At 44.1% G+C, this 18,321-nt stretch overlaps 1 protein-coding gene across 1 annotated transcript in view; it reads right to left on the bottom strand.

The window, feature by feature from the left end:
- The window catches only part of SOBP (sine oculis binding protein homolog (Drosophila)), a 163,557-nt gene that overhangs the window by 17,101 nt on the left and 128,135 nt on the right, over nt 1-18,321 (bottom strand). The window contains exon 6 of the mRNA XM_004674073.2: nt 5-1,426. Coding sequence (XP_004674130.1) covers nt 5-1,426 — 1,422 coding nt within the window. The remainder of the gene's footprint in view (nt 1-4; nt 1,427-18,321) is intronic.

The raw sequence follows: 18,321 nt of genomic DNA, 5'->3' as shown, positions 1-18,321 counted from the left end.
CGGCGGCGGGGGGACTGCAGTGGCCGTCTCTGCAGCCGCCACAGGTCCTGCGCTCCGCAGCGCCCGGCTCGCGCTCCGCTTTGACGTGCGCGTGCAGCGCGCGGTGGATCACGTTGTGCAGCCGGGCCCTGTGGCCCACCGTCAGGTCGATGACGCCGTCCTGCGGACCCTGCAGCACGCCCGGGAAGCCGAGCTGGCCGCCTGCTCCCGAGGGGCTGCCGGCGCGCCGCGTCAAGTCCACCACCTCGCTACGGCCGTGCTCCGCAGGCGCCAGGCTCAGGGCCTGCCCGGAACAGCCGGGTGGCGAGTCCGACGACTTGGAGGAGCCCTGTTTGGAATCCCGGGGGGACAGGGAGTGTCCGCCTGGCTTGCCTCCGGCCGACGAGGAGTCGCCAGGGGCGCTCGGAATGAAGTTCTCCCCGTTGCTGGAGAATCCATTGGGAGGCTTGGAATCATTGACGTGAGGGATGGGGATGGGGATGGGGATGGGCACCGGAAGGGGCACGATCACGGGGTATGGCACGAGCAAGGTGGGAGGTGGCACCAGCGGGGCTAGCGAAGGTAGCCCAAAGTTCATCATCTGGGGCACGGGCATCGGGCCATTTGGCATCATGCTCACGGGAGGGAAGGGGAGACTAGGCAATGGGGCACCCGGGGGAGGCGGGGGCAGCAGGCCTGGGGGGTTCCCGGGCATGGTCGGGGTGCTTGGAGGGTGGATGTGGGGTGACAGCATGGGCCGGTGCATGGGGCTGGAGGTGGGGCCCAGGTTCCGGGGGCCGCCGGGTGGGGGCCCGATGCCAGGGAGCATGGGGTTGGACAGAGGGCTGTTGGGGTTGGAGGCGTGGTGCGGCGGCCCCCGAATGAAGGGCGGGCGGATCTGCTGCATGATCTGCTGTTCCATGAAGATGGGGAGCGGCACTGGGCCCCGGTTGGTCATCACCATGGGAGGGCTGCGAGGCGGGACCCCCAGGGGAGGCCCAATGCTAGCAGGTGGCTGAACGGAGACAGGAGGGATGTTTGGCGTCTCACTGATGGGCATGGACTTGGGCACTGGCGTGGGGATTTTAGTAACAGAGCAGTTGGCAGTGTCGGATGGAGAGACGGTGGTGGACGCCGATGGACCAGGGCCCTGGCTTTGGCCAGCTGCAGCCACGGGGGAGGGGGCCTTCCTCCGAGCATCTGTTAGAGGGATATTCCAAGAGTCGGGAGTGAGCAGCTGCACCCCGGTGCCTTCTGCTTTATTTTCCATGGGAGGGTGTAATGTACTGCACAGCCCAGCTGGAAGGTTGGCCTGTGTCTCTTTGTAGAAAATGTCCATTTTGTATTGATTGAGACATTTTGCACTGCAGAACTGAAGCCTTCTTTCCCCGTCCCCAAAATCCAGGTATTCTTTTGTGTGTCTTATGTGCTTACACCAGTCACATACCTACAACAATTTAAAAAAGAAAGTAAGATAAGCAGTTTCCTATAGTGGATGGAGTTTCATGTTTCACACAAAGGTTCTTTCAAAATGTACCACAATTTTTTGAACAGGTTCAAGTGTTTCCATCTAAAAGGTAAAACTCTGAAATATCTGTAAATTTATTCTTGGAATCCAGAATTGCTTCATAAAGATAAACTCTTTAGAACAGCAACTATCACCATTTTCCATTTCAAATCTATATCCTAAGAAACTGTGTCGTCCCCTTTAAGCATGACTAAGGTAGGTATGACAAAAAGGAGGACATACACCTCCCACACGTTTTCACTTGTCAAAGAATTCATTGTCAATGCAAACCTAACTAGCTCTGAAGAGGATTCTCCAAAAAGTTCAGTCAACTTTGAAATATAGCCCCCGAAAATTCTCCCCTATGCAAAGTCATTTTACACTATTGACTGTGTTCGATAATGCAGTTGGAAAGGGTGTGCTATGTTAACCAATAACACAAAGCGCTGAACATCATTATGTCTGGCTTTCAAAGGGAAACTTGGAATTAGTCATGAATTCTGTGTGAGGCTTAGCTATTCCCAACCTGTGATGTTGCAGCAAGCTAGAATTATTTTTTGAGCTGTTTGCCCACTCTCTCTCAGTAGTCAGAATTTTTGGTGACACTTCTTGGCAGGCAGTCTTATTTAACAACTTTTCAAACACCAGAGAACGTTTTCCAAAAGTTGTTATGGCTTTTCCCCCCCTTCAAATCTACTCCTGGCAAAAGAAAGACATCACCAAATTTATTTTAAAGTTGGGCTGCAGAACTAATTAAAGGCTGAGAGCTTTTCCCAATTGGAAATCACTAGACATCAAAGTTCAAAAAATAGTCATTCTCAGCTTCAGAACCCATTACTTTGGAGAAATTATTGTGATTTCATTAACACATTAATTTTGCAACACCATCAGCTCTCACAGATGGTGAAGACATGATCTACAATTCAAATATGACTCTTGTTTGCACAAATGTCTTTCCTTCATATGGCATTTTAAACAAGAATTAATATGAGTAATCTTGCCATAGCTATAAACAGATAAACAGATGTCAAAATTTTCAATAGTTCTTTCATTGCCTTACTTTTTGAGTGAACATTACACACAGATATTTTTTCTTTTTCTTTCTTTCTTTTTCTTTTTCTTTTTCTTTTTTTTTTTGGTCATTTTCTCAGCACTCAAACCACAGAGCAGCAGAAAAAGAATTCTGAAACAGTGCAGTGGTGAGTTTACTAAATTAGCGTCTCTCAGTAAAGTAGTAGTGCTCTAAATGGAATCCATTTTTAGTGGAGATAGCGTCTGTTGTTCTGTTATTGGAGTGTGTTGTTCTTTAACAGTATACTGATAGCATTAAAAGATAATAAATTTTAATAATGATTGGTCACATAAACAATACAAAAACAACATATGCTGGGCACTTGAGTACTCATCTCATTTAACTCTCAGCTTTCCTCGGTTATAAACAGTGGTGGCATACAATTTGGGACTGCGGGAGCATGCTTTCACAGCGAATGTGGGTCTGTATGTGTAAATCCATTCTTCCTTCGCACATTTTTTCCATGATATTTGCAGGTAATATATTTGACAGTGTGAGTGAATTAACTCAAACTTACAGTAAATTTTTGTTTGGTCTCATAAGATTGCTCTTTTAAAAATACTTGTTGCAAATCAAATAATTTCATTGCTAATATATCTCATGTCTCACTAAAGTATTTCAGGTCTCACCAGAATTAAAGGAATTTTTTGGTATCATAGCTGAAGTGTGGTGTGAAATTACCTCTGATAAGCTGAGAAAGAATTCATTGGTCCTTCAAAATTCTTGTCTAGAGAAAGGCTTAATGAACTAGTAGTGAAAACTTTATTCAAGTAAGCTATTTTTAAAATCTGTTCATTTTTAAAGTTAATATATAGTTACATATCACTCAAATTTCAATATGAAATAAACCACTTGATTAAATTTTAATATTATGCATCCATAGAAAGACTAAAATAAGCTTAAAGGGGATCAAATATAACTTCTTTAATCATAAATTTAAAAAAATTATCAATGAATTAAACTAATTGAAATAATATGCCAAATTTTTTGGCATACTTCTTTTGGATCTTAGTATTTAACCATAAGGGAGAAGAGTTTTCTGAAATCCTTAATTGGTTTTTAAATTGCCAGATTGAATTATTTGCCTCCAGAGGATTCCTCTGTTTCCTCAACCTAAATAAATATTTTCAAGTAGAGTCAAAAAATAATCTAAATATGAATTAAATGTTCTTCCTTCACTTTCAATAACTCACTAATGGATAAGGAATGCTCATAGATCTACCCTAATTATCAATGGGAATTCTCTACCATCTTTTATCTATTTTCCCATAAAAAGGAATTCAGACATCAAGGTCTGAAGCCAAGATTTATTTCATCATACTTTCCAGTTCAAGCAAAGTTCTCATGATTAACTAGTCGATTGCAGTGTCCCAAAATGTCCAGGCCGTAGCGTGACAGTGTGTGACTATCCTGTTTTGGGTAATGTGAGTGTGAGTGTGTGTCTCCCTATACACATTAACTATTACATCTCCCTATACACATTAACTGTTACATTTCCATTCGGAACACTGATCTAAAAATACAGAAGAGTAATCTTTCTGATGAAGCAAAAAAAAATTATTTAGGGGAAAAAAAAGTCACTTAAGAAATAATGAATCAAGTCTGTCTTTCAGGACACATCATTTCCAACGAGGTCAATGAATTTATGGCACAAATGGCTGTATCAAGTGAGGCAATAAAAGCACTACCATCACTCTCTCTACATCTAACTAATGATCACTTTTAGTAATTAAAGATTTCATCACAAGAGCCTGAGCTGATTACTTAAGATGTGGTAGTTAGGTGAAAATATATACTGTATTGCTCTCTCTTTAACAAAATAACATTTGCATGCCCATGAAATACACAGCATGTGTCTCATAAACTATGGTTTTCTGAATTGTGGTGTTAGAGGGTACTCTTCGCATCTTTTTCCACAGATGGCTTTAATTTTTTTTTTAACTTTTCAAGGCATTATTTTTTTCCTCATTATGCCAAGAAGTACCAAAATTCCTTTAGATATTTTAAAAGATAAAGATTTAGAAGTACAGAGCTCAATTCACTGGGCTATGCTATGGTTACCCCTAATTCCAGCCCGGCTTTGTTTCTGTTGGAATCTGGCCCCTTTGGTTCCACTTCTTTCCCTAACAGGTCCCAGATTGGACAGAGCTGAGGCTGAAGCTGTTTAACGATGGCAATCTGGGACCTAACAATCAACTAATGCGATGCCATTGAGCGAGACAGCTGAAATGCTTCCTATCACAAACACACAATGTATCACTAGAAAGACAAAAAGATCACAAAGGAGATAAACAAATGCATATTCCATTCAACCCTATAACAGCCGTGCTCAAAAAAGATTAAATTTACCTTCCTGGGATGTGTCCAATTCTAAACAACAGAATGAACGTTTCCTTTAGTCCATTTAGAGTATTTATATTTGGGTGGCTGGCTGCCAGGGCAGTACTTATAAGCTCAGTGGCCTGATGGGTTCACTCCTTTCCTGTGAAATAAATGTGTGGCAACCTACACCACTAACTGCTCAAAAGACACTGCCTCAGCAGAAATATCACTTGCTCGTGATATAGGAAAACTGAAAAGCAGGACTTCTGGTTCCTATAACTCTTTCCATCTTGTATTTCCCCTCGAAAGAAAGAAAACTATTCATGTTGGCAACTGAGCTTTTATTATATAAACGTTCAAAGTCAAAACCAAAGTATGCCATGAGGTTACCCACATGAGCACAATACACACACACACACACACATTCTGCTGGGCCTGAGAGAAGATTTGGGTGACTGGGGGCTGGGGGAGTCCTAATTAACACATTAATCAGTTGTCTGCTGTGGCAATGAGTTCCTTTAATGAAACCCACTGCTGCCTTCTGAGTGGTAATCTGGCATTAGGCAATATTTAATTAGGAAACCCCTTTACTGAAATCTTATCTGGGCAAAGGCATTTGCAGAAATGGAACAGTAAAATGATATTATCAATTCCTTGAAAGCCATCAACAATTTGAAAAGCAAAACAGACTTTTCATGTGCTCCTGATTTTCCATGAATATAGCACCTAGGTAACAGCTCAGAAGTTACAGTTCCTTAAACAAAATTATAGTTTGCCACAGACTGGTTTTCTTGGAATATGGCATTAACCTTGCAATCCAGGCCACCTCAATGAGACCATGGGCTCCTGCAAGACTGAAGGAAAGGAAAGTAGAAGCAGAGAGGGCTGGTCACAGTGTTCACAGGGTTTGGGGCTCTGTCTTATCTACAGATAGTTAACTGATAGCATAAACTGAGGGTCTCAGACTACCCCACATGAACACTTGATTCCAGCCCAACCCTGCACCACAGTCCCTCTGCATTTCCCACCACCGCTGTCAGGCTGAGATCTATGCAGAGGATGCTATGGGAGGCAAGTGGAGCCTGGACTCCATGGTGTGCCTCTGAGTCTGGGCTCCACTCTCCGCTAGCATCCGGCCTTATGGAAATCTCCGCTTCAGTTCCTTCATCTGTGAAATGCTTACCTGCCAGGTTTATCACTAAGCTATCACTCGTGCACTTTTTCATTCCTCAGTCTTCCTTCCTGATGGTCACTGAAGTCCCCAAAACATCCCACATGGTTAAATTCATCTTAAATTTAATGGGAGAGTGCTTTTAGGACAGTGTGTAATTCTCGTCCACACTCTTATGAATCTGTGTTTCTGAGATAGGATGGCAAGCACAGGCTGCCCCTCACACACACCAGGCCACCCTCACCACCCCCATTCTGCTTTCGACGTGGCTCTGTCTCGGGGGCAATAGAGGGGACGTCTGCAATGACACAGGGTAGTCCTGGCTGCCCATCATCCTGGGAAGGTTCCATTCAATGCCTGCTGAAAAACCTCTTCTTTCCCCAAGGCCAGTCATTCTCTAATTCAGGCAGAAGCTTGACAAAGCAGCACGGCTGCTTAGAAATGAATGCTGGAACCATTAAAATGAATCATTCCTCTTAGGTTCAACTGCTGTTTAAGTAGTAGAAGCCATAAACTGTGCTATTCATGTTTTATTAAAAAACAGAGCTGATGAACAATCTGCTTGGCTCATTACATGGAGGAACTACCTTCCAAAGGAAGGGCCAGACGCCAGGTATCAGATGCCTTTAGGACAGGGTGACCCAACCTGCATCCAGGGGAGAGCCTGCGTCCAGGAGGGGAGGGGTGCGCCAAAACCCACTAGGGGCCCAAGCTCCATTCCACTTTCCTTGAGAAGTTGGATCAGAGAGAAGAAGGGAAAAGATGACCTAGTCGTAGAAATGCCAAGTCAAACAGAAATCCGGAGAGGAGTTTAGGACCATCAGGGACTATTGTTAAGAGAGGGAGGGGGAAAAGGCAAATTCCTGGAGAGGTTCACTTACAAATTAAACTTTTTGTAGGCTAAGATTCCAGCATGACCCCGTTTGTCACATCATTGTTGTTTGTTCGTTTTTTTTTTTTTTTAAGATTTTTTTTTTTTTGCATACAGAACTGGGGTACGGGCCAGAGAAATGCAGAGGGTGAGAGAGTTCACCAGGGACAGAGTGGGGAGCAGAACAGGCAGATAGACGAAGTACACTGCTGAGGGGAGCAGTGGGCAGGTCAGGAGAGGTCTGCCACGCCATGTGGTCACCTCCAGCGGGGATCGAACTCATGCGGAAGTGGCTTAAGCTTCTCGGTGCTACGCTTTAACCCGCTGTGCCACCAGGGAGGGCCATATCATTGTTGTTTTTTTAAGGGTCTCATTTTGGTTTCAGTCTGGCTCTGTAGTTCTCCCCCCTCCCCTCCCGGCTCTTGCTGTCTCTCCCTCCCTCCCTCTGTCTTCTGTCTCTCATCTCTCTCATCTCTGTATCTCATTTCTCCTCAAATGGGATTCGATGATCACAAAGAGGCCAACAAGCACCTATCTTAGCATTTCGAAACCTCATTAGAAAACTGCCTTGTAGAAACTTTATACCATGACTAAAGTTCTACTAATCTTATACATTTTAAACTTGATTTCAGAGGTTGGCCCAGGCCACGGGGACAGAGCCTTGTCTTTGACAGGTGTCATGAACAATGTGAGGCTGAGCACAGCTGGGCTTGGTTTCCGGGACCTCAAGGGGCTTCGACAAACAGCCCATTATTGACCCACATCTCTTCCTACAGCCAAAGCAAGAGTTGGGACTGTGGCCTACATTCAGTAGGGTAGGGTCCCTCCTCAGCCAAACCCAAGATGCAGACGAAGATTATGTGCCTTTGGTCTGACTCTTAGGTTGCCTGAGAGTATATCATTGGAAAACCTCTGCTACATTTAGAAGCAATTTACATCTCCCTAACAAAGTCATCCAGACAGAAACTGAAAATTCAAAAACATCAGAAACCCTGCTTTACCTGGTCCCAAGAGTCTACCTCTCTGTCCTCCAGATATCTGTCTCTTAGAGAGCACAACAGAGAAATAGCCCAACAGCTCTCAGAGCAATGAATCAGACCAAAAAGGAACCTCAGAGATCATCCAAGTTCACTCCTCCAGCCTCCAGCTCCAGTAGGACCTGGCACTGAAGCAGTCTGCCTCTCATGCGCTCAGCTGTCCCATGAGAACTTCAGTCATGACAGCACTCCCCGGCAAACATGTGAGGCAGACGTGGCAAAGGTGCCACCTGAAAGCAGAGAGCAGTGCCCTGCCCCTGTGGGGCATCATGCTTTGCCACGCCCTGAGCCGATTTTCTCTCCTCTGTATCAACTCCAGATATTGTAACTATGACCTGCCCTGGAAGAGCTGCAATCAAAACATGCAGTTTTATTCATTTGTAAGTGAACAGTTACAGAGGGCCCACCCTTTATCAAACACTGCCAGGGACAAGGTATGTGAGTCCGATAAGCTGTAAAATAACCTGCTCTCACGCAGGTTCACATCTGCTGCAGAAAACGCGAGTTGTGCGCGTGTTTGCTTTGTTTTTATTCAACTATCTTTGAATCCAACTATACTTTAAGAAAAAAACAAGGTTCTACTTGTTTTTTATTTTTTCAAAACTAATAACTGAGATGGGCAAGAAGGTGCTGGACTGTGGAACAGTGCAGGAAAGATCCAGCACCTGCCCTCAAGGAACTCAAAATCTGTCTTCGAGCAGTCAGGAGAAATTGCACATCCCTTCTCCCAGCAAGACCCTGCACCCCCTCCACCGACACGTGTGTCACGAACATTAAAGCTCATCTAAAAAAGTTTAACTAAAACACTCTTAATAATTTGCTCTCTCAATACTAAACTCTCCTTTGTTCTTTTAATCCAACATTGTATCTGTGGATCTTTTGTTTATTATAACTTATTAACTTGTTTATTATACTTGTTTTTAAAATGCATATTTGAATACCTTTTCAAACATATCTTTGACTTGTTTATCATTCCTCTCTGTGCTTTCTAAATGTATACATGAGGACTTGATGTTCATTAACTGCATCAGGGAGTAACCTTGGGCTGAATTTATGTACCAAGGGAGACCCGTCACTGCCATGTTAAAGGGGAAGTATGCTAGTCACACGGCTTCTCGCTGAGGTTACTCACCTCATTTCTTCCTTCATGCAGACTTTGGTAGACAATGGCAGAGACCATATTTCAAAATATTTTAGCTCCACAATAGAGCTAATGATAGCTCAATGAGGGGACTTTTGGAGGAGGATTGTTATTATCTGTTTTCATTATCCGATATCTGAAGCAGTCTTTTGATTCCTCGGGATTTTACTTGAATCCACCTCCTAGCCTGCTCACACATCTTGGTGTTGGTGATGGGCTGTGACCACAGAAATGGCATGGGACCAAAGCTGAGCATGTGCAAGTGATCCAGGTCACAGGCACTGCTGGAAGGCTGAGCAGCTTCTCCAGTAACCCTGCACCGCAGTCCACTCTCTGGATGATTCTCGTAACCTCTTGTTCACTTACCAACCATTTACTAATTGCTTGGAACCTGCAGGCACCAGGCTAATGGTTCCACTTGCACTGCCTAGTTCAATCCACTTTTAACAGTCATTTGCACCTTTCTCTGCTCCTGGGTCTCAGACTAAACGTGTGGGTGCTCAGGATTGCCCCACTTGAACCCCTGGAGTCCATCTTTGCCTAGTTCTTAAATCTATCCCAGATGTTCCATTGAAAGTCATAGTTTTCATTATAGTGCCTGCTGGAAGCCCCAATGTGATGTAATAACAGATTACACTAGCAGCAAACATTAGCCTTATTTAAGCACTAGTAACCGTGTTAAGCTTGTTACATGGATTACCTCATTTAATCTCCACAAGCACCTTATCATACAGATAAATGGGGTTTACATAGATTAAATAACTTGCTCAAGAATACCTAAATGGATAATAATAGAGGGCGGATCCAGATACTAACTTAAATCTATCTGACTTCAAAGTCTATACTGCCTCATAGTCTCAAGGAATGGCTGCATTTTGCATTACAACTACAGGCTTAAGATGGTTAGCTGATATTTGATAGTAAATTTGTATCAAAGTCCAGACTCACAGATGTTTAGACTTCATAGGAACGTTGCAAGTCAAGCCCAATCTGTCTCCTTCAGCAAACCTGGATTTTCTTCTAAACACAGGTGGTCCTCCACGAGGGACCCCTACTTTCTGGATCCATCCACTCAGCCAAAGAGTGATTCACACCACAGTAATCTTTCTTTTGGGGGTTGTGTTACAACGACAGAATTTTGGGCTTCGCCATTTGTTGTCAGACAGCTTTAATTACTAGAAAGTTCCACCTCCCTGTCACTTCTACCCACTGATAACAATTCCATACCCTGGTTCTCCTAACACAGGTAAACTTCACTTCAGTCTTTCAAATACTTAAAAACAGCCATGATATTTTCCCAGGTTGTTATTTTTAAACACCCTCCAGTCCTCTCACCTGTTCCCCAGAGCTTCCTAGCATGTCTGTCCTCCAGTGCATTTTATCCAGCCATGTGCCATCTTGGCAATGTCCCCTTAAAGGGTGGAGGTTTAGCAGTGGGGTCCCTAGAAAAAGGGGAACTTCCAGGTTCCCTGCACCACCCAGAAGGAGGGTGGGGTTGAGAGAGAAAAGCAGAAAAAAGAGGAATCTGGAGAAGAAGGCAGCAGGATGGAGAGCCAGAAGACCTGAGGAAGCCACCATGGAGCAGCAAGCATGTGATGAAGAAACTTGTTTCCTGGCCCTGGTCTGGTTAAAACAGATGTGGGTGAGACCGTGGGGAGGTGACTATGGCAGTGTTTATATTGATTTTAATTTTGCTCTTTCCTCCAGACTTGTCTGGCCATGTGTGACCCTTTTCTATGGGTCCCAGCCAGCAGGTGCTTTAATCTTGTGGCAGGCTTTCAGGCCTTGCTTTGGACCAATCTCTTTTGGGTTGACTTTTACCCATGAGGGGATGGGTAACTTTAGGTGTTTGATTTAGAAATTATATTCTTTGTCTTCTGTGTTATATACTCACTGTATTAAAGTTCCTTTCCATGAAAGTCTTATATGTTTTGTCTTGATGCGGCAAATGGCAGACCCTATTTAGAGTAGGCAGGTTTGGGGGTTCATGGTGTCCCTCTCTCCCTGCATTGTAATAGAGGGAAGAATGGAATGCAGTGGCCTGATCCAAACAGAGTTTGGGGAACCCTCCCCTTCCCTAACCCTATGGAGAACGCTATGCCTCCCAAGAATGCATGTGCTTTATGGTGGTCATATCCTGCTATTAGGGCTGCTTTAAAAATCATTTAGTGGCATATACACATGCTAATTTTCACTGGTGCACACCTGAAACTCATAATATTATAATGTTACTTCAAAAAAAAATAAAGACATTTATTGAATATCTGCTATGCACCAAGCTTGAAGTATTCACTTAAAATATCTGCTTTAATTCTGACAACACAGTTATAAAGGAGTAGCTATTTTTCTCAATTTACTTGAAAAAGAGAAAACAAAAATTGAGTGAGAGGCTGGGTGTTCCCTAAGGGCGCCAGCCTACAGCCGGCTGAGCCAGGATTCGGTCCAGAGCTCCTAACCCACCCTCTTTCCAGAGCACCACACTGCTTGCTTCACTCTGCAAGCCTGGTCAGCCTGCACTCTTTCTCTCTGTGCTCATCAACTGTTTGTTTAATGACCGATTCAAAGACTTTTCAAGGTGAGTCATCCAGCTCACTGGTCTAGAGTTTTACAAATCAGAACTCCTTTCCCAGTTTTGAAAACTGGGTCAGCATTTGTCCATTTCTGCTTTTATGAGACCTCCCCCATTCATCCTAATGGAACAAGGATTATCCAAAAGTAGGTACAAAATTACCTACAAATTTCTTTAGGGGGGTGGGGGGAGATGGAAGGGTCTAAATATGCTTAATTAGCAGGTGCTCTCTCTCCTTCTCTGTATTTTCTCAACTTGGGATTCGTGGCTTTCTTTATGGTACCTATTCTACACTTTCTAATCTAGAGAATATTTTCTCAGAAACCAAACATCACCCAGCCCTCCCTTCTTTCTCTCTTTGTTAAATATTGCGCCAGTTGCTTTAAACACTCATCTATACAATTCTATTCTTTATTCCTTCGATGAATATAGTCTCAATATAGCCTTTCATTAGCTTGAGCATTCCTCAAGGGCTGGTTCCGCAGGACCCGTGGCCTTTCTGGCACCATTCATTTTCAGACTTTCTCATTCCCCATGTTGCCTGTCACCCCTCATAAACTACATTGAGCCTCTGATTGTGGGACCAAATCCACCGTCCCTCAGAATTTAAAAAAAAATCTGCTTTTCTAAGTTATAGGTAATGTGGTTGATCATAGCGTGCATTCTCCCCCTCTGCCACTACATATTACAAGATGGCTATTCACTTCCCCCTCCAGCCACATACTAAGTAGCGCTCCCTTATGTAACCTGAATGGGGGTCAAGGTAGGCGTCCCCCCACTGCTTCTCTCTTCTCAGGACTATGTACAGACAAGTTGGGACGTAACAGATAAACAGAAAGCACCTGCTAACAGAATTATCAATTGCTCTTTTTTTTTTTTTTTTTTGTATCATTGCTATTTATTTATTTATTTATTTATTTATTTTAGTCAATTGCTCTGTTTTTAAGAGAATGAGATACAAAGGTATACTCATCTCCGGCAAATTGTTCCATATCTTGGTTCTTTTCTAATTAATCTATTTTTAATGTTTGCTTCAGATTTGGCACTCAATATTCCCAAGTGATTCCTTTAATGATTCCATTTATTTTCCTAAATTGTCATATTGCATTTCTCCCCAAATGTATAGGTTGTCATACAAGGATATACTTTCCTGAATTTTATCCATTTGTTAGATATGTTGATGGAGTATACTGTTTTGCATTTTAGTTCTAGTCCAGAAATACTGCCTCCCCCCCCATCCCCAACTCTGTGAGAAACTGAGAACTTTTCTAACTTTTTGCACTCACAATCCAGGATAACCTGGTCCTTCCACTCTGCATCAGTAGCAAGATGTCAGAAGCCATTTGCTCCAGCCAATGACTTCATGTACTCTTCAGAGGAGGTGGGACTCTTCTTCCCTACCCCATGCTTCCTCCTGTGCCACACCTGGTGCCTTCAATGGATCTAATTTCATAGCTTTATTGAATAGTTTCTGTCTCTTCCCCAACTTGCAATGCAAAGTTTTCTCCAGGAGACACATCTAAATACATTTTTCCCAATTTTCAACTGATTTACACTTTCTGTGGGAGGCAGCATGTTTTAGTGAGGAAAAGGTGGATTAGGAGTCAGAAAACTCAAGTTCTGCCTACACTGTAACTCTTCTATGCCCGTGGGGCCTCTGCCTAGTGTTCACATTTGTTCTGGGGAGCAAGACAAATAGTGAGAATGGAAGCATTCTGAAAAATATTACATGCCATATATATAGATATTTTAATTTTATTTTAAATATACAATAAATATTTTGATACCAAAAAAAAACCAAAAACAAAACAGCGCTAGCTGGTTTACCTATGTATTCTTATTTACCCATTACTCTTCCATTTAATGTGTTACAAAAGACAAAGAAAAAACCTACTAGCATGAATTTTCCTATGATGTGTACTTCAAAGTAAAAAAAGCACACCACAAAAATAAAACCCAAATCAACAAAATACTTGACCCCCATATTCTCCACCGAGTTTCCAATGACTTGTGGAGAGTCTGACAGCAGAATAATTGCAATAATGAGGAGGTTGCTGGCGAGGCTGTGGTCTGAAGCACACTGTGGATGTTTTAGCCCCAGGCTCAGCTTCAGGCCAGTACCAGTCACTCAGTCCAGAGTCACCAACGGAATCCCTTATGCTCAGGCACACACAAATATGGCATTTATGGATCTGGGACATAATGCTACAAATGCCAAAGTTCCAGAGTGCTGGGTTCACAACTTGGGGAGAAAGAAAGCACTTAAGTTGCCTACTGTCTTACCATTTGTGGATTAAAACCTGTGTGAGAACCCTGCTGAGTGACAGATTCTCAGGGACCTGGGAGGGATGGGCTGGATTACTTCTGATTTTAGGTTTGCATGCTAATTTCTTTGTCTCTAAAAGGCTTCCTGGATGTTCATGGTCTGTGGCATCCTAGCTCCCTTCCATCTTTGCTCTGTGAATTTAACCATCCCACTGTGTAAATACCTGGTTGAAAGCCAATACGCGACTAATGCTTTATTCTCTATATTCTCCACTGAGAATCCCTCTTATAACTTCATCCTCACAAGCAAATCCCGAGTTAGCCCAGCCCAATCTCCACCCAGTGAAAGCCTTAAGTGCTAAATGGTGTGAAGCAAGATGACCTGGGTTAAAGACATGGACTCAGCTATTTTTAAACACACATGTTATTTAAATAACTCTTTTCTTCCAGTAAATTCAAATGGCTCAACAGACACTACACCACACTACTACTCATCAAAAGTCTAAAGGGACAAGCAGCCAGATAAAATATCTTATTGAAGAGATAAAGAAATTAGGACAAGTAAAACTCACATGTCAGTTATCAGTATTAGGGTAAAAGCCCCCCACTTCATACTCCATGTATAATCAACGACATCATCCTATTCCAAAAAAGGAAATGAAATGAGGAAGATACCCCCATTTGCCTTTTGTACAACTTGACCCTTGGCTCCTGAGTGAAAAGAGAAATGAGTTTGGCAGAGATGCCTAATTCAAATAGCCTGTATGGTGGGCCCTAGCTCCAGTAAGATGCAAAAGAAAGGCATGTCTGGAGAATAATTTAAGCCCATAAGGCTGGGCCTTCTCCTGTAGCATGAGATAAAAGGCTTTACTGGATATAGTCTGCTATGTCAAGCCATGCCATGGACTGGCATGGACAGAAGTGGGGAGGTACAGGAAAGGAAAGAGAGGGGAGGAAGGGAGAACTGTGTAGTAGCTATTTTGTATCGGAACAGAGTCCGTTAGATGCTGACCGTGTGCTCTGGCCACAGCCTGGCTATATCTGGACACAAACACAACTCCCCTCCCCGCCCCCCCCCCGGGGCGTGGTTCTGCCTCGTAGGGAGAGTAATTCAACCAACCAGATTTTCTTCTTTGGGAAGTTGATCAAGATATGTCAAAGGACTAATTAGTGGTGGGGATAGTGTCTGTGGGAATGGAGCCAGAGGTCTGGCAACGGGCAGCCACTGAGCAGCGCACTGACAAGGCTGAGTGCGCTTGAAGTGATGGGAGCCAGTGGGAGCTCCAGGGAGCTGTGGTCCTTACAGACTATGCCAAATAAAGCAGGGAGTGGTAGTGTCTGCTCCCAGTGGGCCATACCCATCCAACTGCCCAGTTATTAGCATGCAGGGGACTTATGCCAGAATGACTTTTCAGATGCCACAAGGATGGGCAGCCACAGCTCTTCCTGTCTTGCTTGTTTCTACCAGTTTCTCGATAGCCAACGTCCATAACAGTAAGAAGACCAAGAATACAATTCATGTCACAACTAGTATGCAGAGCCAAAATAAAAAATAGTCCAGTTCATCCCTTCCAGATACCTGTGCATTATCTATTTCCTCTGATTTTACCCTTATCACAATGCTGTTGAGTATCCTGTGGTGTTTTTCTCTGTTAAAAGCCAGGAGCATCTGGGAGGGGGTAGTAACCCCAAAGTCCTTGTATGGTCCCAGAAGCCCTCTTCCATGTCTACTGTGTGCTGTGCTACTGGCTGGCCCAAAAGAACCTCAACCCAGAGCTGGAGTGGCCCAGATCTCGCCCAGGGCTTGGGAGGCAGTGTCTGCTGCCGGTTCAGAAATCGGAAGCTGACGCTCTTACATACACACCTGTAGACACCACTGCTGTGTCTGAGGGTCACCACTGGAAGGAAATGGGACAGCGACATCAGGTCCTCATTTACTCCTAAACCCACTTCACCTAGCCCCTTCAACTACTCCTACTGGACCTTTCCTGCTATATCAAGCCATGACCTAGACTGGCCTGTATAGAATTCGGGAGGAACAGGAAAGGCAAAGGAGAGGTTGAAGGGAGAACTGTATAGTAGCTGTTGCCTAAAGGCTATTCTGAGAAACACCAGCCCCATCAATGTTCTGCCCCCAAGGAAGGCCACGTGAGTTTGGGAAACGTTGCCAGTCCTCTGTGTCTCCTGGAGATGTACAATGCATTGCAAGTCTCTGAGAAGTCCTGCAGAAAAGAAATATGTTTAACTGGATTAATCCAGAATTTCCTCAACTTTTCAAATACAGCATGTTTTTCCAAGTAGGATCCTGTAGAAAACTCTGGAAATTTTTACTAAAATGATTTGAATGTGTGTGAGACAGCCAGGAAAGTGAGGCTTTTGATTAAAGGTTTCCTCTGTGCTACCAGGCCTAGGTCACTGTTGGCTGTAACTGAGTTACAGGAGAGGCAAAGGTGAGCTCCAAGCCTGTGTCCTTTTGCATGTCAGCAGTCTGCATCCTGCGGGAATCAAGGTTACTCACCCGCTTATAGTAGTTTTCTCAGCTCCACAGACTCCCCCTCATCTCTCATCAGCTTCCTGTGCTCACCAAGGCCTAGGCCCTATTACATTTCATCCTGTGGTTTCAGCTTCTGCAGTCACTACAAACTCAATTTCTGTCCTCTCAGTTCTAGTTACACCACAGAGTCCACGAGCCCAACAGGGTGTCATGAATACCTGTACCTAACTTGTGACCTTCCAGATCCTGATGCTCCACCCAAGGGCATTTTAGGTCATGCCAGTGCATTTTCTGCATTACTGTGGATCCATGAGCTTCTCACAAGAGACCAGTCACCACAATCGAGATGGCAAATTCTTAAGGCACAATAAGAACCACAAAAGGTATATTAGTATTTTTCATATTTATCCCCAGAAGACCATCCTTATATGCTACGCTGGACAAATGTAAAAAAATCAAGAAATACTTCTTCAACCAACCTTGCTGGCATGAAATAAATTTTATCAAGGTATGAAGATTTATTCTACTCCAAGTCACACTGATTACTTCATATCTTCCTTTGGTCACCTCTGCTAAGGGCAAGCTCACCCTCATCAAGACTGAGTGACAGGTGTGTCCTGAAGAGCCAGAAGAACTATGGTCTCAGAAGGAAAGGGGTGATGAACCAGCACTGGACTAAGTAAGTGCTTCTCATCACACGCTGCAAACTAGAGCCATGCTCCCCGCCGCCCCCAACAAGCTACTTGAAATCCCTGACAGGTGGCTTCTAGCAGCCTAACTCTCCCAAGTCCCACAAAGAGATACGAGACTAAAGTTATTCTCTGTATCCTGTTAACAACACATGCCCCATCATTTTACCCATCAATTTGACTAAGAAGGGTGGCAACAAATATCTATCAAGACAGCATGTCACCACCTCAGCTGTCCATGTCTAAGTGATGGAATCTTTCAGGTAACAAGGGCTTGGCCCTGTGTGGCCCATGGGCTCCGGAGTGAGCAGCTCTCTGTCTTGCTGGGCTTTTTGCTGAGCACCAGGGAGACATGAGACATGAGCATGGACTCGAATTCCATTATGGGTTTTTAATAATTAAACGCTACATGTTTGGAACTTCGTTCTTCTGTATTACTTTTTAAATATTAATCTATTTACATCATCTGGACTTCCTGCAGTTTGACACACAGCAAATGGGAATCACACAGAGATCGACAACTGTGTTCTTAGCTCACGACACCTTTGAAGTTCAGTAACAGTCAGTGCAAGCTTGTTCAACCCCATCCTAGATCATAATCACCCCACCTTTTAAAAGGTGGCTTGTTCCTGCTTTTCGACACACTCACACATTCCTCATCACTATACCGACTTTTACATTGGCAAACAACTCAAATAAATCTTTTTCGAAAACTGTATAATGCCCCCTGAGATCGCAGGGATGTGAGGGCCCTGCCCTCTTCAGAGCCAGGGTTAGCAACTGAATGTGGAAGGCGTGTGAGGGTTTCCTTGGATATTACCACACGCTGTGATGAAACTCCAGCAGAAAAATTCAAAACCCAGAGCACACACATAAAAACCTCATTCAAGGCTAGCCCTGTTTTGCATGGTGCCCCCACGCCCAGAGAACTTCGCCAGGCTCGGCAGCCCTCTCCTCATGAGTGAACAATGCCACTTCCACCCATGGCCTTCCCTTCTCCCACTTGAGGGCCCTGTCAGCACCTCCCCAAGGGCCCCTCTCTCTCTTGCTTCTGGTTTCTGACTCGGGCTTTGCAGCCAGCTCTAACACCAAGCACCCTGGGGGCCTGAAATGCAGAGGTGCTACCAGAGAGGACGGCCTGAGGTGGGACTCCCAAGGACTCTGGATTCTAGGTCAGGCAGGGCGATCAAGGACCATCCAAATT

The sequence above is a fragment of the Condylura cristata genome, unplaced genomic scaffold (assembly GCF_000260355.1).
Source record: "Condylura cristata isolate star-nosed mole 26May11 unplaced genomic scaffold, ConCri1.0 scaffold00001, whole genome shotgun sequence".
In the NCBI taxonomy this organism is placed as follows: domain Eukaryota; kingdom Metazoa; phylum Chordata; class Mammalia; order Eulipotyphla; family Talpidae; genus Condylura; species Condylura cristata.
The sequence above is the reverse complement of the archived record's forward strand: the minus strand, read 5'-3'. Positions and strand labels throughout refer to the sequence as shown.